The 24,374-nt window shown below is 40.0% G+C and overlaps 2 protein-coding genes and 1 pseudogene across 2 annotated transcripts in view; 2 read left to right on the top strand and 1 right to left on the bottom strand.

The window, feature by feature from the left end:
* Positions 1-10,704, top strand: part of LOC145776228 (sushi, von Willebrand factor type A, EGF and pentraxin domain-containing protein 1-like) — a 33,552-nt gene extending 22,848 nt beyond the window's left edge. The window contains exons 29-40 of the mRNA XM_082587630.1: positions 348-473; positions 1,271-1,489; positions 2,100-2,285; positions 3,021-3,260; positions 3,523-3,752; positions 4,114-4,269; positions 4,791-4,916; positions 5,463-5,587; positions 6,070-6,280; positions 6,478-6,659; positions 7,367-8,489; positions 8,955-10,704. Of these exons, the coding sequence (XP_082443756.1) occupies positions 348-473; positions 1,271-1,489; positions 2,100-2,285; positions 3,021-3,260; positions 3,523-3,752; positions 4,114-4,269; positions 4,791-4,916; positions 5,463-5,587; positions 6,070-6,280; positions 6,478-6,659; positions 7,367-8,489; positions 8,955-10,340 (4,310 nt within the window). The 3' untranslated portion in view covers positions 10,341-10,704. The remainder of the gene's footprint in view (positions 1-347; positions 474-1,270; positions 1,490-2,099; positions 2,286-3,020; positions 3,261-3,522; positions 3,753-4,113; positions 4,270-4,790; positions 4,917-5,462; positions 5,588-6,069; positions 6,281-6,477; positions 6,660-7,366; positions 8,490-8,954) is intronic.
* Positions 10,705-11,831: 1,127 nt separating this feature from the next.
* On the bottom strand, positions 11,832-11,928 carry LOC145776479 (U6 spliceosomal RNA; annotated as a pseudogene).
* Positions 11,929-14,892: 2,964 nt separating this feature from the next.
* Positions 14,893-19,559, top strand: LOC145776227 (uncharacterized). Its single transcript, XM_082587629.1, has 2 exons — positions 14,893-18,474; positions 18,924-19,559. Exons 1-2 carry the CDS (start codon positions 14,893-14,895, stop codon positions 19,557-19,559), a joined length of 4,218 nt encoding a protein of 1,405 aa, XP_082443755.1.
* Positions 19,560-24,374: the final 4,815 nt, after the last annotated feature.

Here is a 24,374-nt window from a genome sequence, read left to right as displayed (position 1 = left end):
TAAGTCGTCTCCATACAAATGAAAGCTGAGCACTACATTAGCTCTATGGGCACTCCTGTTTTGTAGAGCCCCATCCTTAGGTTCAGTGAACTAAATATCACTACTATCATTTCCAATGTGACCCTGAAAAGGTTGAAAATGCTTGGTGCACTGCTGTGCTGTAATTGTTTGCTTTCACTTTGCCCCATGTAAATATGTTTTGTCCATTCCAATGCGTCAAGTTGATGAACCAGTTTGTTCCAGATCTTCCTTATTTATTCTTTTTCTAGAACTGTGCCGCGCAGGCGTACATCGTAACAGTTTTGTAGTAGAAGCAACGTCTGATTACGTCTCATATCTTCCTCTAGGATACGTTGTCGATCATGGTGAGGATGGGTGGCCGTCAAAAGATTACATATTGGCTCGCAGTATCCAAACTAAGTGCCAATACCCCCAGTCGTGGAATCCGAGACCCTCAGATATTCGCTGCATATGTAACTTTATCGTTTTTCTTGTACAACTAACTCAATTATGGCTTTAGTAGAGAGTTTGTCTTGTTAAATCATAGGCATGTTCGATATGAAATTTGTTTCAGTGTAGCTTTTTCTTTTCTGTAAATGTTGTAGGCTAATAAACTTAAATATGTTACATCTGATTACGTTACTCTGCTTCGTATGCCAATGGTTTAACTCAGTTATGCCTTAAACAAAACCGGTTAAATTGATGTTACAAGTTTATGTAATACGCTTATTTTGGTAGATTTGAAACATGTATTGAATATGGCCTGGCACTCTGCGTCCATTGTCAACACAAACATATTGCCGTTATAAAACTAGCCTACTATACATTTTCTTATTGCAAAATTTATTCATTTGTGAAATAACCATCTACTCATTCTCAAACAATTCTTAAAATTTGTTTAGTTTCTTTGATGCTAAATAAGTTGAAAACTGCATTTAAGTTTTTCCTTCGTCAACTCAAAAAATATATAGTTTTATTAAAATATAAGCTTACTTGCGTTTTTATAATCATATATTCCAATTTTCTGTTCATACAACTCGCTATTTTTTTGGTGAATCTTTTATCTCCAGAGAATGTGAGGACAAAGTTTTTAGTTCTAACTTTGCAACTTATGTCTCACTCCATTTTTTGAAAGAGGTCTTTGATCTAGATTCTAGAACCTGAATCCTTTACTAGAAACCACATCCAAGTCTTACATTGTCTTGAAATAGTCCTCCTGAATGTTTATATTCTTCTCGTTCCAAAGCATTTACAACGTCATTGTTTTCAGTGATCCAGTGTCATCCACCTACGCAACCACCAAGAGCCTACATCAGTGGAGGCCGCTGGAGAGAAGACGGTTCACGTCACTATCGCTACAATGACCTTGCCACAGTGACGTGCGCGCATGGATATTACCTGAGGGGAAGCAATCTGGAGCTGTCGTTCTCCGCCAGATGTACGAACAATGGAACATGGTCGAGATCGCTGTCTCGTGCTGACTGCATCGGTAGCTTTGTTTTCATCTCTTTTTTTTATAGGCTTGAAAAAGGCTGTATGAATAGCCGAAAACGTTCGCTTATTTGTTTTTTTGTTTTTATAATGTTAAATAATAGTATGGTTATTGTAAACGAAGCTGCTATAAACTGACAGTGCTAGCAACGATAAGACTTAAACGAAACAGCCTACTTCTCATCTCTTCAGCTTTAGCACCACGAGCTTGCACTAGCTTCAATGTCATCGGCGAGGTGTAGACGCAATGACGCATGTTTTGTTATGCAGTAGAATTCGGCTATACTGTAGTGACTTCGGCCATAGTTGCATCTCTTGCAAAGTCCCGTTTTAAAACTACAGTACAATATCGGCTATAATGACACTTCGCTACAGTGACACTTTTTCGAACAGTGTCAGATTGATGTGGAGGCGATTGCGGCACGTGGTGTTGGATGCGGCCACCCTCGGTAATGGGGACATCACCGGATTAAAACTCGACTACTGCTACTACTCTTTATGTGTCACTACATAAGCAAATTCTATTGTGCATTTAACATTAGCCGCATGTACTGTACAGTGTACAATGTACATACATGGCATGTATTCCATGCTATTCACCATTGCAGATATTGATTGTGAGGATCCTGGTAACAAGCGCTATGCCGAGCGCAAGGGTTTCACATTCCGCTACTTGTCCCGGCTTCAATACTCATGCGTCCGTGGCTACTTCATCCGCATAGGAATCACATCCATCACCTTGCAGTGCGCCTACGACGCCAAGTGGAGGCCATCGTCCTCGTTTGAATGCGTAGGTCAGTGATAGTTTTTTCTAGTGCAGAGTCGAAACTTTGTGGTGAAGATTTTAACTATCCACCTCTGAACAATAATAATCGTGTTTTTATTTGCGCCCATTGTGATAGCATTCAGTCCTACACTGCGATCACAGATGCAATGCAACAGACGACAGAAAGCAGCGAAGTGACATATAGTCTTCGAGTCAGCTGCTCCCCTTACTTTGGCTTGCCATTAAGTGTCTTCGCCGAGACCCACGTCCTTTTGAACGTCGCGCAGACGTTCTCACCACTCGGCTATGCAGCCGACAATCTGAATCACGATTTGTTTGTTTCTTCTGTTTGGTTTAGAGCTTCCTCATGTTTATAGGGTGATGCCGAATCAACCGCCTTCTGCAATAGGCTAAGCTTCTGCAGTTATATTGAGAATGAATGTTGTTTACTTCACAAATGTAGATACAAACGACCTGTTTTAGCCTGATGATGCTGCGTTATCATCAGGCTAAAACAGGTCGTTTGTAAGCTATGTACATTTGTGAAGTCAACTGCCTTCTGATTGTAACATAAAACATGTAGGTCTTGAAGAAAAGTGCAGGGAAGCGATGTTTTGCAGCAGACGATTATTTCTGTTGACGCTTTACAAAGGTTACACACAAAGCTCAACTTGTCTCGATGCGAGCTTTGTTTTACTTACAGCGAAAAGATTGTTCATTGACCCACTGTGCGTTATTAAGCGTCTGCATTCCGTTCTTCTAGACGTCAACTGCGAGGATCCTGGTGAGTTGCTGAACGCGGTCAGGTACGAGTTGTCTGGGCACGACAACTACAGCATGGGCGCCACCATCAAGTACGCCTGTAACACAGGCTACTTTGTGGCGCAAGAACAGGATGCGGTGGGGGAATGGGTGGCTGACGAACAAGCCAAGTCTAACATTACAACAGTTTGTCAGCCGCAAGGTAGATGGTTACCCAGGCGCCGTGCGATACACTGCAGCAGTAAGTCAGTAATTTTCTCCGCACGCGTCCTTTGTTCTTTGTATATCACAGATGTTGTTGAAACTCCAAGGCAAGTGGTGGCAAGCCACGTGAGGTTAACTTTGTTTTCAAACTTCGTTATAGCATATTGAACTTAAAGACCAACCTGCGGTGTTTCCGCATTGTTTTCTTTTGTGGAAGTACAAATGTTTTGAAAATTAAATAAAGCTGTTGTACAAATGTTCTGTTCCATCAAACTCATGTGTTTGGTTTAATTGCATAGAAATTGCACAAAAGACCACGATTTACGACTTAGCTCCGGAAGGACAACTCCTGCATCCGGACATTCCTTCCAACCTGATTCCTCCGAAACTACAAACTCCCTCCCCTAGGTCTCCCTCCGGTCGCTTACACGATGTGCACTTGCAAGCGGAAAGAGCCCCAGTATTGTACGGAGTGGAACACACTTCTTTCCATCACACAGAACTTGCCATTCACTGCTCAGACCACGAGGTTAGATTGCGTCACACTAATGTGATTGTGATTTCACACAAATACATTTTATGTGACGTGATTATTAAGGTTTTCCCTTCACGTGTTATGCGATAATTCTTGAAACTGCTCAGGCAATGTGATGAAAGACAAAGCCGATTACACAAATAACTCAGTTTCGACCACTTTGCTTTGCTCCAGGCAATCAAGAGTTCCTCAGCTGCAGTGAAACTATTTCTTCACTTCTGTCCTGGGTGCACGAAATGTTAGAATTGAATTATTTCCGACATATTTATCAAACATCTTCAATCAATATTATTGCTAGTGAAGCTGTTTTTCAACGTTGCTTTGATAAATCCGTTTCCCATCCTTCTTCCATCAGGTCCTGGTTGTTCACCACTTGGGGAAGTGGATCACAATTGAAAAGAACCAAGTGCAGACGGAACACATTGCAAAGCTGCATACCGACGTTGGAGTGGAATGCCACGTTTCTAACATGTTTGATGGGGAACCTGATACTTACTGGATGCCTATAGAGGTCACGTTTGTCAAACGATAACATTTCTGTCATCGTGCACTGCGTTTTTTTGTGGTTACTTATCTTTTTTGCAACTTTTGTCACGTTCTGGTTGGAACCGTATGATCCAGGCATGGATTAACTACGCTGGGGAAAGATATACTGTGTTTATTTATTGTATTTGGTAGGAATCTTTATCTTTGGATTGAGAAAGCTTCTTAGAGAGCAAGGGCCGTTGCGCATACTTGTAGAGGCTTTGAACCACTGACACAGACCTGGCCACCGGGAAGAGAAGTTTGCGCTTGTTGAAATTTTGTTGTTGTCTGTAAATTATTCCTTCTACTGGGATCATTCACCAACTCTAGAGTTGAACCAGCGTTGCTGGATGTTGCGGCTTCTTTGTGCACAAACTCGGGCGTTTAACCAACTGAGCTATCGCAACGAACCATCACATGTAATGATAGCAATACACATTACACAGCGGTGGAATCATCGTTGTTGGCTATTTACATTTTCCATCAATAACTCGTTTCGATCCACAGGCGCCGCACCCTGACGAACACTTCGTCTCATGGCCCGGTTGGATCGTGGTGATAGATTTGGGGGCTGAGTTGATTGTTGGCAGCTTCAGGCTCCACACATCGAAGAACTACATTAATGACGTCAAAGTAAGAATAACTTCAATAGTCCCCTGCTTTCAAAGCACTGCTATCCGACTAATTTCGGTGTTGACTGTGGGGAATAAAGAAGGTTTAAATTCTTTTTTACTGTAGGCTACTTGTACTGCACCCGTAAAACTTTCGAAATAAATCAGCTTTAACTACAACTGTCGCATGCTACACTTCATTTGCTATTTTGCAATTTCACAATCTTTTAGTGAGTTTTTTCGAAGTCGAAAATTGAGAGTTTTCGTTATTAATGAATTCTTCTTCGAATACCATGCTTGTTCCAGGTTTAGGCGTTCATGTATAGATCTTTTACATTCATCCCGGTATTTGACGGTATATTCAATATTGTGGTTGTAACGTGAAGGTAATACGGTCATTTGGCACTCTTTTACTGGCCATGGCCGATCGATAACGTTTTTTTTATTCCATTTAACGAATCTCCTTTAAGCACCTATCTAAAGTTTTTTTGTGAATGCGCTTATTGGCAATCGTATGTTCGCATACGCCAGCTTGTTTCGTCATTACTTACTTCGTCATTGCTTGCAGACTTTCTACATCGAGGTGTCGTCCAACGGGGCTGCTTGGAAGATACTGGGTCCGTTCTCACCGATCGTTGACGGTGGAGGAGACCGTAAGGAGTTTTTCTATGAATTTGACACAGTTCAAACCAGGTCAGACCAGTTTCAACCGGTTTTAAAAATGATATCAATGATCTTAGTGTGTTGCATCTCAAAGCAGTTTGCTGAGAGTGTGAATAATGTCTAAGTTTGTAAAACAAATCAATCGAAAAGTGCTAAAAACAAACTTGCAGCGATGTGGCTTCTGCGTGGCTGGAGTCAGTGCTGGAGTAAAACAAATTCATTTATTTTACTTTCCAAATTAAGAGATTAAAATTTGTCATTCTTTCGCACCTTCATCATTTGATTTTTTGTGCTGTTTGCTTTCAGCTTGACTGAAGATGATCTAGCTACTAGCTGATCGAAATCGATTTTTAGCTATTTATGATTGAACTGACTCATGTAAAAATACATTCGTTTGTACCAACTTAAGAGACAATCGAAATGTGGAAGTTTTCATAGAGTTCTAATGAAATGTTCCACTTTTACAGAAACAATGTTATGGTCTTAGAGAGCCGCAAATCAATGTGTTTCAGATTCGTTCGATTGACCATATCATCCACAGTGTTGATGAATCCCCCAATAATCTACGAGTTCGGAATGTATGCAGCAACATTCGATTGCATCACGGAGGTCATCTATCTGTCGGATGCCTACGCTGTCCCTGTATTTGTTGGGATGGCCATCTTGATTTTAGCGGAAATGACGTATCTCGCGGCAATGGCCGATAGAAAAAATCGCTGGAAGGTTAGTTTTGTCTTCGTTACTTACAAGTTTTAAAATTTTACTTTAAGAGAACTTAAGTTGTTTAGTGCAGAACTAAAGACTGTTGTACCGTTTCTAGGGAGGAAGGTCTGTGTTTATAGATTCGCAGCTTAAAAACTATTTTCAAGCTCTATGTTATAAAAACTTTTTTTTTAACTTCATTGCTTCGCTACTTGCAGAGATTCATTCTCAAGGCACCTCCTGACTTTGATGAGAACGCAAAGGAACCTTCGCGAATGTACGAGGTATCTGTCAGCACAGCCTGGAACACATGTAATGCTGATGTTCTTGTTAAGGTCGTTGGTTCAAGGAACATGGCGCCTATACTGTGGCTTCGAAGCGCTTTTAAAGGAAATTTGAGGTACGTGTAGTTGGTGTGTTTAAATGTTCTCGTTGGAAGTATATGGTGGGCAGTGTGGGCACTCATTAACCTTGAAGCCAAATTAAAGGAAATTTGAGGTACGTTTAGTTGGTATGTTTAAATTTCTCTTGTTGGAAGTATGGTGGGCAGTGTTGGCACTCAACCTTGAAGCGAAAGACTGGCTGCTCTCTACCAGCTTTCCAGTATAGTTTGGGAACATCGTGAATCTGGTTTGGTAAGAGGATTGATCCTCGGCCCCAGAAGCTCATACGAAGAAGAAGATAGCGGGACCAGTTATATTATTCTATGGATTTTCTATCCTAGAATTTTCAAAACTAAGTTTTAGTTAGTATTGAATAAATCACGTTAGGTATTGTGTAACAATCCGTGCGCGGACATTTTGCCGAAAGGACATTTTGCCGAAAGAATTTTTTCCGAAAGACATTTTGCTGAATGGACAAATTGCCGAAAGGACTAAGGTTGTGAACGATAGACTAAAACACACTGTGGAGAATATCGATACATATAACACAAAAATGAGTTTCGGCAAAATGTCCATTCAGCAAAATGTCTTTCGGCAAAATGTCCGGGTACCGTAACAATCGCTGTCATAATTAATAAACATTGATTGTGTGCCTGATCTGATGCAGACGTTGATGATCGTGGTTTTTCAACCTGTTTATCGCTCTACATGCGTATATTTTCAGGCCTGGCTTCACAGACTCTCATGTCATCCAAGTGCCTTGCTTTTTGGGAACACCGATACGAATAGACATGATGTGCGCTTACAGCCGCGGCCTAAACGCCAAGGGGAGCATTGAGCACTTTTCGCACGAGGTGGAAGAAAAACTCAGCGATGATTTGTCCAAACAAAAATATTCCTCTCAGATCGCTTGCCATCTGCGAACTCTGTTTTCAAACGAGAGCTTTCTGATGAGACCGACTTCAAAAGCAAGGAAGTACTTGATGGCCACGACTTTCATGTCTACCCGCTTGAAATATCCAAGTTATGAGGTGGCAGGTATAACCGTACGGGATCCGGGCTACGGGGGAAAGTGGATCGCAGCGATGCCCTTGCAACAACGGTTCGGTTTGCTCAATAACATACGGAATTTCTTCTTCGGTAAACTTGGAATTGTTCTTCTCCACGGAAAGCCAAAGTCCTTTGTTCTAACTCCTATTAATGATCCACGTAAAGGCATCTTTCCTACGCCTGTCTATGGTTCTGTGCAAGCTTTACTTCACCAATTATTATCGTTTGTGCGTTTTCTTTACCAATACCACCTGTTCTCTTACCGGAAAGCAAGACTTGCGAGGAATTTAACTTGCTGCGAAAAATGCTTGATTGCCGCTACAGTCATTTTCCATGCGGTTTTCGTCGCGTCTCTGCTGCACAGTTTCGCAAACCCAACCATGTATTTTGTGTCTCGGCTCAACTCTGACTCAGATGTTCTGGAAAAGTTACTTCTCGACTTTGCGCAGCACCCTCACTTGGTTACTCTTACCAGTGCGTTTGCTGTGCACATTGGCTTGGCGTTTATGCTGAGAGTGGCCGCTGGAAAATGGACCCGAAAGGTGGAAGATAGCGTCAGTTACTGGCAAGGAATTAAGTTCATTTGGGCCAACACTTGCATAGTTAAGCATGCTTTCTGGAGCTTGTATTCTTACATTCGACGAAAGTGTTGCCTACACGTTTCCGAAGAACCTGACGACGTCGGAACAGACAATACAAGTTCAACTGATCTTTCCAATCTTGACTTAGCTGAGAGCCTCACCCGCGCCTTACGTTCCACGTATACGTGTGCAGCTGACGTGGAAGACGAAGCAAGGGTAGGCACTAGGCAGGCTATAAGACATTAACTAAACAAAAGAGTTTTAAGTGGTCTCTAAGCGTATTTCTGGTGGTTAAAGGTTAGTTGGTTGGTTTTGAATCTTTATCCTCGGACTGACAAAGCCTTGATAGGTTATTCCTGGTAATTTCAAACATGGCATTATGTATCTTGCCAAGACACAGCTGCTTGCTTAACTTTATAATTAAATTTTATTGTAATAAGTTCGAAGCTTTTCATGGTACTCCTACTCCTCCATAGTAGTTTCGTCACACGACGACGACGATGGTACTCCTAATCCCCTATCAAATTGAAATCGTGGACCTTTCGTAAACTTTAAACAAGGAAAAAATAGGTTTCGTTTGAGGCTGTGCTGTTTATCACATGTTTTCATTACAATATTTACCTGATCTTATGTAAGGATTTCTGACAGTCGATACTCGATGTGATTAAGTGTTTGTTTCAGGTTACTTGCAATCCTCTTCTCACACCAAGATCCCGCGCGCTTTCGGACGGAGTTTTTAGCGTTGAAGACGAGAAAAGTTCCACATTTGACCACGACGGTTGGCTTGTCAACAACAGCGAGAGCGTTGCACCAACAGACGTTCAAAACATATTGGAAGAATACTCTTCTTCGGCTCTCCTCACAACATCATCGCTGCCGACCGCGCTCCCTGAACCAAGTCAGGAGGAGTTCTTGCGGTATCCAACAATTAAAGAAGATTCTCTGCATCCTTTAGACACGATCTTATCCGTGAGAAAAAGTGGAAATGTCCTAAAGAAAGATTTAAACAGTAATTTGAAAGAAAATCCACAAGACAAGGAGAGTAATCTTGCATTTTTTGAAAAGGCTGAACAGAATAATCAAAGTGCGAAGCAGGATGCTTCAGATGGCAATGTAAGGACGAAGCAGAGTAAAAAGTCTTCTGCAGGCAAGGACAGAGTTTGGGTAGAAAAAGCATGGAAGAGTGCAGAGCTTAGAATGATAGAAAGCCAATGTAGCATTTCGACCAGCAAGACTTCGGTTCGCGAGAGCTTGAAGGTACCAAAACCATTCTCAGTTTCTCAAAATTCAAATCGTCCCAGCATACATGATGAAGAACCAGGCATGGAATTTTTCAAAAACCCTAAATCTTCATCTAAGTTAATCAACACTGATAGACAAAGACTGATTCAAGCAAATCAACTCGATGGAGATTTCAGCTCTGACATCAACAAAAAACGACCAAAAACCAACAAAAGGAATACCAGAAAAAGAAGTGATGAAGTCGGCGGATTGTCGAGTTCAGACCAATCAGACAGCACCAGTGTTGCCGTGGACAAGTTTTTTGCAACCACTCGCGATATTCCTACTCCATCAGCAATTGGGCAAACGAAATGCTACGATATTCGATGCAGCAAAAGGAAAAACATGCACGGGGAACATACAGCTCGGAAAAAGAATGAATCTATCTTACACGTCATCACTTACAGAGCGTATCCGCCTGACGACCTTTTCTCAGAGGAAATGACGGAATCAAAGACGCTACTTCACACCAAAAGCTCCAAGCATCTCAAATACACAGCACACCCTGCTGAGTTTCCACCCCGTGTATTTGCCGGTGTCGTATTCCGGGCTTTCATTTGCTTGCTGTGTTTTATGTACAGCTTGTCCATCATAATGTACGTGCTCGTGAATGGATATCGCTGCACTGATGGTGCTGGAACTGAACTCCTACAGATTTACGTGGTTGATATCTCACTTCTCGTGTTCATTCTAATGCCAGTGGCCGGGTGGATTGTGGTACTGACTCATACTGTTGTGACTAAGACAAGGAACCTTGGAGTTGTAATAGCAAGAAACGTTATGTAACTTTACCTATTATCTTTACATTAAATTTATATTTTTATTTTCTATAGTATTTATAGCTTGCACAATGCACATACATACAGCAATATGTTTTAAATATTTATTTGTTGTTAAAATAATTATTTTTGTTTAATTAAATGCATCGAACTAGCCTACCTGATTTATATTTTAAGCGTGCGGTGTAACTCTAACGCAACTTAGGTAGCTAGTTTATCAGGTAGGCTAGGCTACCGTCAGTTCAGTTTGTTTATATTCCTGACCATCACTGCGAAAAAACATGTAGGTTATGCCAACATAGCAGAGGTCAAGAAAAAGATAGGGCTGTAACTTTTCATGGAAAAGTTGTCCTCTTGTTCACGTAATGCAGCGATTCATAATTTTTTCGTATTGAATAGCCTAATACCTACTTGGCTGTTTCATAAAGTCACTATGTAGCCTTTCACTTCTGTTGTACTTTTAGTAGACTTCTATTTAACAAAGACAGAATAGCCTAAGGCAGACATGCAAAATAAGTCGGAGTGAAATATTGTAGTCGATTACACTACAGTAGTAGACTCACCTGTCCCCCCCCCCCCCCCCCGTTAGCTCAGTGGTTACGCGCCCGGCTCAAGATCACTCGGGGTGTTCGCTTGAGCAATGCATTTCAGGACTGCTCTCCATTCAGCGGCACGTCGTGAATGGAATAATTCCCCGGCAACAACAATCGAAAAACTTCACTCTGCCAATCTCAGTAACCGACCCTACGTCAAGACTCAAGAGCCTCTACAAGTATGTGAAACTACCAGGGATAACCTATCAAGGTTTTGTCAGTCCGAGCATAAAGATTCAAAACCAAGTGGTGTTAAACGCCACGCAACTTATACTGAGAAAAAAACACAAGAATATAATTGAGATGAAGAGTACAAAGGCGCTGATTTGATTGGAACGCCATGCGAGTAGCCAAATCAGACGTGTTTACACTGTAGACCAGGGGTCACCAACTGGCGGCCGCGGAAGGTATCAGCGTACAAGTAAATTATAACCAAAAATACTTTTCTTGAGAAGTTAAAGAGCACGAAGGCAAAAAATACTTCCCGGAAAGCATATTTTCGCTTTGCATACGATTCCACCGACCGACTAATCAGATTATAGTTCTAGGTGGGGGTTTCTTAAAGTTATCCCAATGCGATGTCCAGCCACACTGTCCCAGTGGTTGATTAAAACGTCTGTTTTCGATTTTCTGTGAGCAATAGGGTTGCTTATTTTAAGTTTATAGCCTAAATGTCGTGCAAACACTAGTGTGCGTTTCACCGTTATTGTGTTTCACGAGCAGTGTTCTCTTCATGCAAGTTTTTGTTGGCAAAATAGGTCTGTGTGCCAACTCAATTTAGGTTGATAAAATATTAGGTAAAATTGATAAAATATTAGGCTATATATAAATTGAAAGACTTTTTCTGATTGTATTATGAAAATATTTAGCTTAGTAGGCCTACTGCAAAACGTTTTTTTTTTTAAAGAAATATGGAACTCTTCACGATTTTGCGTGTCATCCTTGCGCAGGGACCATGCTAATCTTCTCTGTATCGTTCCAATTTTTGTACATGTAGCCTACTGCCGAAGCAAGTGCTGCAAAATGTTGTTAATCAACAAATTCTTGCCACGCTGATAAGCACCGCAAGTGACAGTTGTCTATAATAAAAGAAAGACGGTTTTATAGACTCTCACAAAAAGGATGAAAAACCAACTCATTGCTTTTTTTAGAGGGAAGACTGTTCATGAATTACAATAGAATTACGATTTTTTGGTGATTTTCACAAGCGTTTGTTTCATGGTGCCTGGTTTCTTTCTCCCTGTTGATAATCATTCGCTATCTCCGCTTACAGCAGATTGCGCATCAAAACGAGTTACTTGACAGGGTTCCATGTGATTTTATGAGCCGTGCTGCTTCCATGCTGGCTCAAGGCAGATTGGAAGAGGGTGATATATCACCAGATTATTACCCGATTTATCCTCACTGCGTTATGCAAGAAAAAACACAATCGGTACGCTTTTTAAAGTCTTTGGTATGACTCGACCTGGAATCGAACCCAGGGCTGTGTTATTGGAGTTATTTTTGTTGATAACTCCCTGTTATTGGAGCCTATTTTTCGCTGATATGTTTGCAGGTCACTATTGTTGACTGTATTGCGATGTGTCAAACATTTCCTTGTTTACTGAAATTGTTAATTGCAAGATATCTTTTGTGAAGCGAAGTGACAACACCACTCTTGCTTGGCGATGAATAATCTGATAAAACCGCTCGCCTCGCTATAAGTGCGCAAAACAAGTGGCCTCGTTTATTAGGCATTGTTAAAAGTCAAAAGTGTTGTAAAAGGAGCTTAGCCTGGCAGTAGTGTTGTTCGATTAATTTTGTTGCTGCGGTATTCTAACATAGCCTACATATGAACAACATGTAACGCTAGGTACGAAATGCGTTCTTTTCTAGCATAAGAATCAACCTACCTAAAATTTTATTAGTGCGGCCCGCCACAGCTCTCCTTAGTGCCAAAGTGGCCCGCATCCAAAAAAGGTTGGTGACCCCTGCTGTAGACAAAATATTACGTTTAATTGAAAAAAGACCAGAACATCTCCGATATTTTTCATTGCCTACACAAAGAAAAATGAACAAGACACCGAATTAAACAATAAAAACTCAAACGATCTGGGGGTCTGCGGCGGCGACTCGACCTTCATGGATTGTGTGGCCCGTATTCCGGCATAGTAGGCGTCTTGTCGGTCCGAGCTGAGAAAATGGTGTAGGAGTTCTTCCGAGTTTGTAGTTAGTCCATATGACGCTTCCAAGTTGGACCATATGGAAGTAGACGTACCAGGAAGATTCGGCTGCCATGACCCTGGTAAAGTAAGTTAGAATAGTTAGGCAGAAGGAACTTTATCAATAGAAATTGCATCTCCACCTAACAAGTTTAGCCCTTTGATTGTCGTGACTAAAAAAGATAATCCGACTTTTCTTTGGAAGGACAAATTGCCAGGGCTGTGAAAGAGCCCGTACCGTAATCGACATTAGCTGCTTGCCAATTGGAAAGAAAATTGCAGTTTGTAGCAGTGTTCAATTCTAAGTGTGCGGTTACTGTAGGCCTACCGCAATAATCGAGATCGATATTTCCAGCTTTGGATTTCGAGATTTTCTGTAAGAACTAAGGGGCATATTAATTTTCTTGATACAATTTACCTTAGAATGTTTCAATTGTTTTACTTTCTTTTGGCAAACAGCTTGTAGGCTAAATGTCCTGTAAGATTACAGAAATGACAGGTTGCTTCCTACTACAGTAGTACGCCTAGTAGTAGTAAACTCTCCTATAGGCTATAGCCTAATAGGCCTAATAATGTTATGGCTTTGGCGTAGTTATTGTCGTTCTACAAGAGCTGATTTTTTTAGCGACGGCTATATAGGGCTGTTTTTTATTTTATATCACGTTTTTACTTTTTACGATGTCATCACATTATTACCCGACTTATTATCACTGCGTTAGTCAAGAAAGAACATAATTTGTGCCGTTTTTAAAGTTCTCGGTTTGACCTGACCTGGAATCGATCTCCGATAGGCTATCTATCAGAGCCGAACGAAAACCCACTCGGCCACTGAACTAGTAGGCATAAACTCACCTAAAGTGATGTTAAGCGCCACGCAATTTATACTGTAATTGAGGTGAAGAGTAGGCTAGCCTACAAAGCGTTCATTTGATTGGAAGGGCCATGCAAATGGTGCAAGTAGCCTAATCAAATCACACGTGTGACTAGCCTACCCTGCAGACAAAAGTGTTAGGCTACGTTTAACGAACGTAAGACCAGAACAATCTCATTCTGGAAAAACAAAATAGGCTACCAATAACTTTTGAAGTAATCCGATGACTGAATTAATTTATCCTTTGTTGGCTAGCTGATACCTGGCATAGCATCCCTTCCTATAGACAGCATAGCCTACCACTATACCAGTCAAACAATGTCTGCACATCAGTGCACGTGGTGTGAGTTGCTGTATGGCTTTGTTCTAGCTTTAATTGTTGGTTTACGTGAATTGGTTAAAATCTGCAAGGAATTTTCTAAACAATAAAACTGTAACCAAAAAAAGCACATTTGCTTTTGCTGAGAGGTTGGCCTACACAGTACACAGTCGTCTAACACGAAATGAAAGCGTTGTAAGAATGGAGATTCGGCCTATGGCGTCGCAAAGTAATCATTGCAAGAATGAACATTATGTTAAATTCGGTACTGTGGTATTCGTGTGTGACGTAACAATGACCCACTGTTACCGTCTTGTTATCGTATGCGCTATGATCAGTTTAGTACTGTAGTTCTCGCTTAGTGGTTGCTAATTGTAAACTGTTGCTCGATTGTACATAGTATCGATAAGCTGTAGTTCTTTCACAATTCAGATATACAATATGGCGTCGCCGGCATTTTAAAGCCGAGCCAAGAGAAAGCTAGAAGGACATTAAATTTGCTTATAGCCTAGATTTACTGTCAGCTGAGTTTAGCAAAATTTTGGGTTAGCCTAGGCTACCTAGTATTTCTAATCATGCAAAAGTCGCGCAAAGAATTAGAAGCTGAACTTCAAGCAGCTAAAAAGAAATTATCTGAATTAACTGCAGCGCAACCCACAGACACTGAAGCTGATGAAATGGCCGCAAGCTCAGCCACCCCAGCATGGCTTCAACAATTGTTAAAATCGCAATTAGAAATGCAACATCGCGCTCAAGTGCAGACAGCTGAAAGTCAGCAACAAATGCAAAATCTAATTGCCCAAATGCGTCAGCCGCAAACGCCTGCAGAAGATAGCCCACCAACTAGGCACAGTGAGGCTGGGAATCATAGACCCTCAAAAGCAGATGCGCAGAAGCCGCCTGTACTTAATGTAGGAGTCTCGTTAGGCGAATTTTCAAGATGGCGGAAGTCGTACAACGATTACGTCACAGTCTCGCAAGCAGTACAGCTATCTCGGAACAGCCAATTAGCGTTAATGGGAAGTTTTTTCTCTATAGAAATGCGAGAAGCTCTCGAACATGTCTTACTCATACCTGATGACACCGAGCTTCAACCAGAAGAAGTTCTCGATAAAGTAAAGGGTTACATTCGAAGCCAACGCAACATAGCCTTGGATTGTGTAGCTTTTGAAGAAAGAAGACAGCTCGAAGGGGAATCTTTTGATTCGTTTCTTATTGCTATTAAAACGTTAGCTAGAGAAGCCGATCTTTGTGTGAATTGCTTAGATCGCCGCTTAGTTACAAAAGTTATGTCTGGAATTTCAAACAAGGAACTTCGACAGAAATTGTTAGCCATCACGCCGCTTCCAACTCTTCAGAAAGTAACTGATGTTTGCAGATCAGAAGAAGCTGCAAAATCAGACGAAGCTGCCATGGAAAGGACGCGGAGCAGGTTCATTGACCGAAATAAATTTCCGCGACGTCCATATAAATCTAGAGAGAGAGATGTGAAATCATGCAGAAGATGTGGAAAACCGAACTGCCCACCCAGAGGACAAACCCAGTGTCCTGCTAAAGACAAGGTATGTCTAAAATGTCGCAAAAGTGGACATTTTGCTTCTGTATGCCACTCTAAGACGTCAAATTCTGTCAGTCGCGTAACTAGCAAGAAACACACAGGTCAAGTTAAACGAAGTGCTATTAATTCATTGCACAAGGATAGCCTACCAGCTCCGAAAATTTTAGTTACATTGCGATCAGCAAAATCTAGAAGTGTAATTGGTTCCAGTCAAGCCACGCCGGATACCGGTGCTGAAGCCACCCTTATAGGAACTGGCAAGCTTAAACAGTTAGGATACGATCTTAGCATGTTAAATCCACCAACTAACGATCCTTTAATGACCGCGAATGGACAGTCACTTACATGCATTGGTACTTTGCACTGCGAAATAGAGTATGGAGAAATGTCTTCAAAAGAAACCATCTATGTGTGTAAAGAAGTTGAAGATTTTCTACTCGCATGGTATGTTTGCAAGCAACTTAGTATTTTGCCACCAGACTATCCTAAGCCTCTAACCTTGCATCAATTGCATACTGCAAAGCAAATTTCAAGTGTAAAAGAAAGCAAGTTTCATATTTCAAATCAACCTACTCTAGAAGAAGTCGATCAGATGAAGCATACACTTTTGAATGAATTTCAAGATGTATTTGCTAACGATGGCGAACTTCGTCAAATGAATGTCAAGCCGATGAAAATCTCTTTGAAGAAAGAAGCACAACCATATGCTGTATCTACGCCTCGTCAAACTCCTTTGGCGTACAGACACCTTCTTAAAGAAGAACTTGAAAAACAAGTTGCAGCTGGTGTTATAGAACCAGTTACAGAAGCAACTGATTGGGTTCATCTTATCGTTGTGGTGCCAAAGCCAAAAGGAGGTATTCGATTATGTGTTGATCTTCAAAAATTAAACCAATACGTTCGACGCCCTTACTATCCATCAAAGACGCCGCATGAAGCTGTTACAAATATCCCATCTAGGACAAAATATTTTACTACATTGGATGCGGCAAAAGGATATTGGCAAGTCCCTTTAGCTCCTGAAAGCCAGGACCTCACCACTTTTATTACTCCACACGGAAGATTTAAGTTTCTAAGAGCGCCAATGGGATTAACTTCCTCCCAAGATGAGTATTGTGCCAGAGGTGATGAAGCAATCTACGGCATCGACTTTGTCGAAAAAGTTGTTGATGATATTCTAGTTTACAGCAAAACAGCGCAACAAAGTCTCGACACCGTTGTCGAAGTACTCAATCGATGCAGAGAGTATGGAATCACACTCAATCCTTGTAAGTTTAATTTCATGTGCACTACCGTTGACTACGTTGGTTATGTGGTGAGTGAGGATGGAATAACAGCAGATCCTAAACAAATACAAGCTATTTCCGATTTTCCCACCCCTAGTAACCTTAAAGGTCTTCGCTCCTTCATGGGTATGGCAAATCAGCTAGGAGGATTCACGTGCAGACTGAGTGAAGTCGCTTCTCCTCTTAGAGATTTGTTGAAACCCAAAAACGCTTTTGTTTGGACCCCAATTCACGATGAAGCATTCAAGGCGACAAAAGCAATCCTTTGCAGTCCTCCCATCCTAGCTTCCTTTGATCCGAAGCTACCTACTATGCTTCAAACTGATGCGTCCCGACTCAAGGGATTAGGGTATGCTCTTTTACAGAAGCATAATGATGCATGGAAACTCACAAAGGCAGGATCTCGTTTCACAACTGAAACAGAATCCAGGTATGCCATGGTTGAACTAGAATTACTCGCAGTGGTATGGGCAATACATAAATGTCAAATTTACCTGAAAGGTTTGCCTACATTCGACATAGTCGTGGATCATAAGCCATTAGAGTCAATCTTGGACAATCAAACTTTGGATATGGTGGACAATCCCAGAATTCAACGGCTGAAAGAAAAGCTAGGGGGTTACATATTCAAAACTGTCTGGAGAAAAGGCAAAAATCATGAAATCCCTGATGCCCTCTCCCGAGCTCCATGCAGAGACCCAGAAAAAGACGACTTGATTACTGACGAAGTCGTCAGTGCGACCATACACAAGGTGTTTGCAATCCTCAGAAATGAAGAAGATGCCATCCGTGCTGATCCTATATTGGAAGAACTCAAAGAAGCCACTCGCACAGATCAACAAAGTCAAGAGCTTATAGCGTCAATCCAAAACAATTTTCAAGACAAGCAGCCGAATTCTGCTTCTCAAGTTTTTAAGAAACTAAAAGATCAATTGTCGATCGAGGATGGATTGATTCTCTTGGACAGTCATCGCATCGTGGTGCCTCAGGCTAAAAGAAAAGAAATCCTGACCAAGCTGCATTGTTCTCATCAAGGCATTGACAGAACCAAACGCCGTGCCCGACAAACTGTTTATTGGCCAGCTATCAACAATGACATAAAGACTACAGTTGAATCTTGTAGCAAGTGTCAAGAGCACTCATCCAGCCAACAGCAAGAGCCAATGAAGTTTGATCCTCCTCCAACTCGCCCCTTTGAAGAAGTATCTATGGATCTTTTCAGTTACGCGGGAAAGTGTTATCTCGTGTATGTTGATCGTTTATCTGGATGGATAAAGATCACAGAGTTTAGCCACGATCCAACTTCTCAACAGGTGATCAGTGTTATCAGGAAATACTTTGTAGATACAGGTGTACCAGTCCGCGTGAGAACAGACGGAGGACCTCAGTTCACTTCCAGTAGATTTCGACAATTTCTAAAAAGATGGGGTGCTACCAGGCGCGGATTTATGGGGGGGGCCAGGGGGCCCGGGCCCCCCCAAAATTTTGTGAAAAATTGTAGAAATTGTATGTTTCCGCATCAAATGGTTTGATATGCTTCTAAACAGCTGATATTAGTCCCTCGGCATCACAATTGATGAAAATGGTTGTTTTAATGTCTATTTTATAGCATATCGTATATGTCGTAGTATCATTGTTCATATCTGTTTAGCTTTTTCTTTCTTTTTAATTGATTTTCAAATTTTCTGGCCCCCCCCGAAAAAAACTCTTAGATTCGCGCCTGGGTGCTACCTCTGTGCGCAGCACACCTCATTATCCTCAGTCGAACGGACACGCTGAAGCCGCTGTCAAGGCTATGAAGAACCTCCTTGCTAAAACGTCTGAAAGAGGCAGCATTGACAGCGAAGAATTTTGTGAAGGCTTTCTAGAATGGCTAAATACTCCGAAAGCTCATGGTTTATCACCCGCTGAAATTTTATATGGATCTCCCATACGATCGATCGTACCGGCCCGGATCCAGTCGTTTAGTGAAGCGTGGAAAAATAAATTTGACAATTGGGATAAAGCTGCAGCAAGCATGAAGAAATATGCAGAACAAAATTATAACAAGCATTCTAAAGTTCTCAATCCCCTTCTTATCGGTCAAAGTGTACGGATACAAAACCCAGTTTCACATAAATGGGATCGTATCGGTCAAGTTGTTGGCATAGGTAAAAACCGTGATTACAACATCAAACTACCCAGTGGTCGAATCTGCTGGCGTAATCGACGATTTTTGCGACCAGAGATAGATGACGCCACCGCGACTCACAGAACAACCGAAGGAGAGGATGAGATACCTTCGCCCAATCGGAAAGTTCATTTCAATGACAATGTTAATGTGCGATCGATACCTCCACGACGGAGCAGGCGACGTGCCAGAGGACCGTCAAAGTTGAATGACTATGTTTGTACATAAAGCTCCGGACGTTGAGAAACAAACTGTTGCTCACAACTTCCTTGTAGAAAAAGGGGGGTTGTGGTATTCGTGTGTGACGTAACAATGACCCACTGTTACCGTCTTGTTATCGTATGCGCTATGATCAGTTTAGTACTGTAGTTCTCGCTTAGTGGTTGCTAATTGTAAACTGTTGCTCGATTGTACATAGTATCGATAAGCTGTAGTTCTTTCACAATTCAGATATACAATAGGTACATGTAAGCTCCATGAGAGCAAAATGAGCAGAACCAAATACAAACACGAAGTTGCTAGAGTGGGGCCGAAACGCTGCTAGCCCTGCTACTAATACCAAAAATCAATCAATCAAAAATCTCATAGGTATAATAAACAGTCCGCAGCAGTGGCCGAGTGGTTAGCGCGTTGGGCTCGCAGTCGAAAGCCTGCATGTTCGACTCCAGCCACCCGCACTTGCTGTTGTTTCTCTGGGCAAGAAACATTACGATAATTGCCTCTACCCAGTGATCCATTTCGAGTAATGGGTAGTACCAAATTTAAGTCATATAAGTAGAGTAGACAACCGGAAAGTTGCTTTAGGTACAGTAGCCTATGTGGAGCCAATTGGTTCTTCCAACTAATTCATCTACTTTAAACTGTTAGGTTTGGTGGCCGTGCTTAATTTACTTTTGTGTACGTAACCTTTAAATTTGCATCGCATGCACGCTTTAAACTTTTGTAGTTTTGCCACCTTTTCCTTTTGTTGGTTTTGTTCTAGGGATTTTATATTACGGGATACGAAGCCTCATCCGTTTTTTTCCTTATCCGAACACTAGAAGGGCTAGTTTCAGGATACTTCCTTTTAGTGATTAGCAGTAAGCTAGCGTGCAGCGTATCTGCAAGTGAGAAGTACCGTAACCAAAAGATTGTTGCTGTGGTACTTCAATTTGGAGAAGTTAAAGGAAATAAGTTGTTAACTATACAAATTTGTTAAAGTGCTTTTGAGAAGTACGTTAGCCCAAGGCAGGCTTATAGTTTGGTTGGCTTTGGACTTTGCTAAAACAAGTTATAATGTCTGCATTGAATCTATGGCCACCTTTTGCTTATGGAGTGTAGCATTCACTAGTAAAGCCTAACACGTTAATTTGGTGTGGGATATATCATATAGGTATCAACTGTGGCAACAATTTGTTGGTGTGACTATTGCACTTCAAACCAGTTCACAGTTTAGCAGTGGAGACTATTTTCAAACTTTTCTTTAGTCTTATAGTCTGCTCTATATTTTAGTCAGTCAGTGACAGTAGTCAATTAGTTTATAATAATGATGACATTGAAGGTATGTTGGTATTTATTAAACCTTAGATGTCATGTCATGTAGGTAATAAATATTATTAGATGTCATGTAATGTAGGTAATAAATATTATTCATTTGTTCAAATAATAATAATATTTATTTGCATCAGACAAAGCTGTTCATATCCAAAACGACAAAATAATACACAAACTGCAAACATCGAACAACAACAACGAAAAACAACGAATAATACACAAACTGCAAATGCACAAAATCTCACTAAATATGCTATCAACTGTTACAAGTTTACAGACAATGGTACAGTAGTGTTACAAGTTAGAAGAACTGAAAGTATTCAGAACGATAAAAACAATCAGATGACATGGCAGCCATCAAAACTAAATAATAGAATACATAGAATTATTATACTGAAGACGGTAATTTGATTTACGATGGCAGAAGGACCTCATCAAGGAGGCAACAATAGAGTTAGACGATACTTCACATCTTCCAACAAAAGAAAAAACATATTTTCGAAGGAATGCATCAAATGTTATGATGTTGCACAAGACTTGATGTTCATTGTTTACGTACGCTATAATGTTAAGGCAAATTGTGTAAAATTCTAAATTCTATTGTGTAAAAATTGTAAAGTGTAAAAATTGTAAAAGTGTAAAATTCTAAAATTGTGTAAAATTCTAAATAAAGCAGAAATCCTGTTATTAGCAGAATGAAAACTAAGTGGATTACCCATATACTTTTTAATTGTTTTATTTATGTAAAATCTGTCACTTGTCTCAAATAAAACAGTTTTTATACCAGAAAATGCTTCACACATAAAACCTAGGCAAGGTATTGATGTCATAGGTAATTCTGTAGTTTTAACGTACTAATCATTCTTATACTTTTAGTACTATTTATGTATAACTATGTAATGCATTTGACCATTAATTCATAAAATGGTTAACACTTGCTATGTACCCGGATGTACAACTGGATATAAATCAAGTAGCGAGGTTAAAACTTCTCTGTTCAAATTTCCCAATGATGTTGAACTGAGGAAAAATGGGTGCGAGCAATACCATGAAAAAATTGGAAGTTGATTGATTGATTTTGATATTCCAACTTCTTGCTTTGAACACATTTTGGAACACTCATGCAAGCCATGTTTTTCTGACACATGCTCTCAGTAAGTCAAAAAGTATGTTTACAGTATTTTTTGTTAATCTAAGTAACTGAAGTTACTTTGTTTTATTTCGTTTTGTTAATCGTAAACTAAAATTTTGACTTGTGCAGATAAAAGTGATTTATCACATATATATCTTGATACAGCTTCGGTAAAGAGTTTGTCTTGTTAAACCATAGGCATACGAAGCCGAGCAACGTTATCAAGTTTAGCATATTTAAAGATTATTATATTTACAAAAACACAAAACTACGCAACAATTAAATATCGAACGTTTTCGACATCACAAGATGTCCTCTTCAGGAATAACATACATACAACTTTATGTATGTTATTCCTGAAGTTGTATGTATGTTATTCCTGAAGAGGACATCTTGTGATGTCGAAAACGTTCGATATTTAATTGTTGCGTAGTTTTGTGTTTTTGTAAATATAATAATCTTTAAATATGCTAAACTTGATAACGTTGCTCGGCTTCGTATGCCTATGGTTCAATATATATCTTGGTTAAATACACAAACCGTTTTATCGCATGAGATTCTTGAATACTAAACCATAACACAATTGGATAATCGCATGTATCATAAAAAATTTGACAATTGGACTATGCAATTATCCGGTTTTGTCTATTTTATATTGTAATCTAATATGCTTGTTTGCAATATAAAGAAATATGCTTGCTTATCAATTTTGCATGACTGTCATTTACATTAACTTCAGTGTTCTTGAAAGTTGCAATGTATTAACTCTTAAACATATGACACATTTTAAGACATTTTCCATGAATCAATTTGTCGAGGATTGGAATTTTATGCTGAGGATCACCCATCTTTTCTTGAAACCGCTCGATTTATCAAAATGGTGGAGAATTTGTGGAAAGTGATGTTTGTGAAACATCAGTTTAAAGGTTAGAGCAACTTCACATAAATATTATATAACATTTTGCTGCAAAGGCACACATGAAGAAGTATATTTGTTTATTCTTAATTGTTTAATTATTTGTGGAGACTGAAGCTTTCTGGCATGTTACCTCCAAAATTTGTATGACTGATTACAAAGAAAAAATATACATATTAGAACACATTATCTTCATAAAGTACTGTCATTACCCAAAGATTATGCTTATGCCGAAATTAGTTGAAGCTTCTTAGATAGATACTACATTTACTCAATGTTTCAGGTAATGAAATACAAGATGATGCTGTCTTTACTTCAACAAGAAGCTTTGCTAGCTGGAGCCAAATTGTCGTCCTTAAATTTCCCAGCAATTACAGCAACAAAAGTTGCATTGTCAGTAACTTGGCTGGTTGATTTTTTTAGGATTGTGACATTAGATGACCTATCCACATCTGACATGAATGTGGCATACTATGTTGCTGGGTATATTGACAGAAGCATTTGTCCTCGTAGGAAATGTAATGCTTGCTAGGAACTTCTTGTTGCCGGTCAAGATGACACTTTAGTGGAAGAAAGCAATGAGTGTTGCAAGCTTCTTGCTTTAGCTGATCGTGGTGGTTTATCCAAGCCAACAGAACTATGTTTTATTGTAACCTCTCTTGCAGTGCACCATTATTATGCTGTGTTATTAGAGTGTTAGAGTGGAAAATTAAAAAGAATTTAAAAGGAGGACTGTTCACTATTGAAAATCAACGTCATATTTTTGTTTCCGCTCTCACGGAATGCGCAGTGTCTCAGTTTAATTACCTTCTTGTCATCGTATCTTTAAAGTGTGATTCTGGTCATGCAAGCTTTAAAATGATTGTAGAAACTGCTTTCAATTGTGTCGCAAAGAATGAACTTAACGTTTTGAAGACATTAAAAAAGATTTGGTTGCCAGTTCATCGCGAAAAATTCAAAAACTACCTTCAAAAAACTAACTGTAAGCAATCATTAAATATATATTGAGAAGAGGTTGCTTGGTTACAGAAGAACCATATTTATTATACATTGTGTAATTGTTTACTTATGTTATGTACATGACAATGTTTGATATGTGAATATTGTTTACAATGCTCTGGTATGTGAAATGTATGCAACATAGCTTTATATAGCCTGTAGCATACAATATGCATAGGCCTATGTCAGTTTATTAATAAATGTCATATAAGCGTTTTGATACATTTATTACTTTATTAGAACATTGTTGCCATTCTTTAGTGACAATACATTCATATGTTCAAAATTGATGGTGCTGTTCGATGTGACTGCGTATCTACTTAAATTGTGCAGTGACCCTTCTAGTGTTGGCGGATAAGCGGAGTTTCGCGTCCCGTAATATAAAGTCCCTAGTTTTGTTCCCGTTCACTATTTGTAACTTTATCATTGCTGTTGTTTTCCGACGAAGAAAAATAAATTGAAT

This window comes from Aplidium turbinatum, chromosome 8 (assembly GCF_918807975.1).
Source record: "Aplidium turbinatum chromosome 8, kaAplTurb1.1, whole genome shotgun sequence".
NCBI classification, from domain to species: Eukaryota; Metazoa; Chordata; class Ascidiacea; order Aplousobranchia; family Polyclinidae; genus Aplidium; species Aplidium turbinatum.
The sequence above is the reverse complement of the archived record's forward strand: the minus strand, read 5'-3'. Positions and strand labels throughout refer to the sequence as shown.

Coding starts and splice junctions, on each gene's coding strand:
- LOC145776227 (XM_082587629.1), top strand. CDS start 14,893: ATGCAAAAGTCGCGCAAAGAATTAGAAGCTGAACTTCAAGCAGCTAAA. Junction 18,475..18,923: donor ACGATCCAACTTCTCAACAG/GTGATCAGTGTT, acceptor CATTATCCTCAG/TCGAACGGACACGCTGAAGC.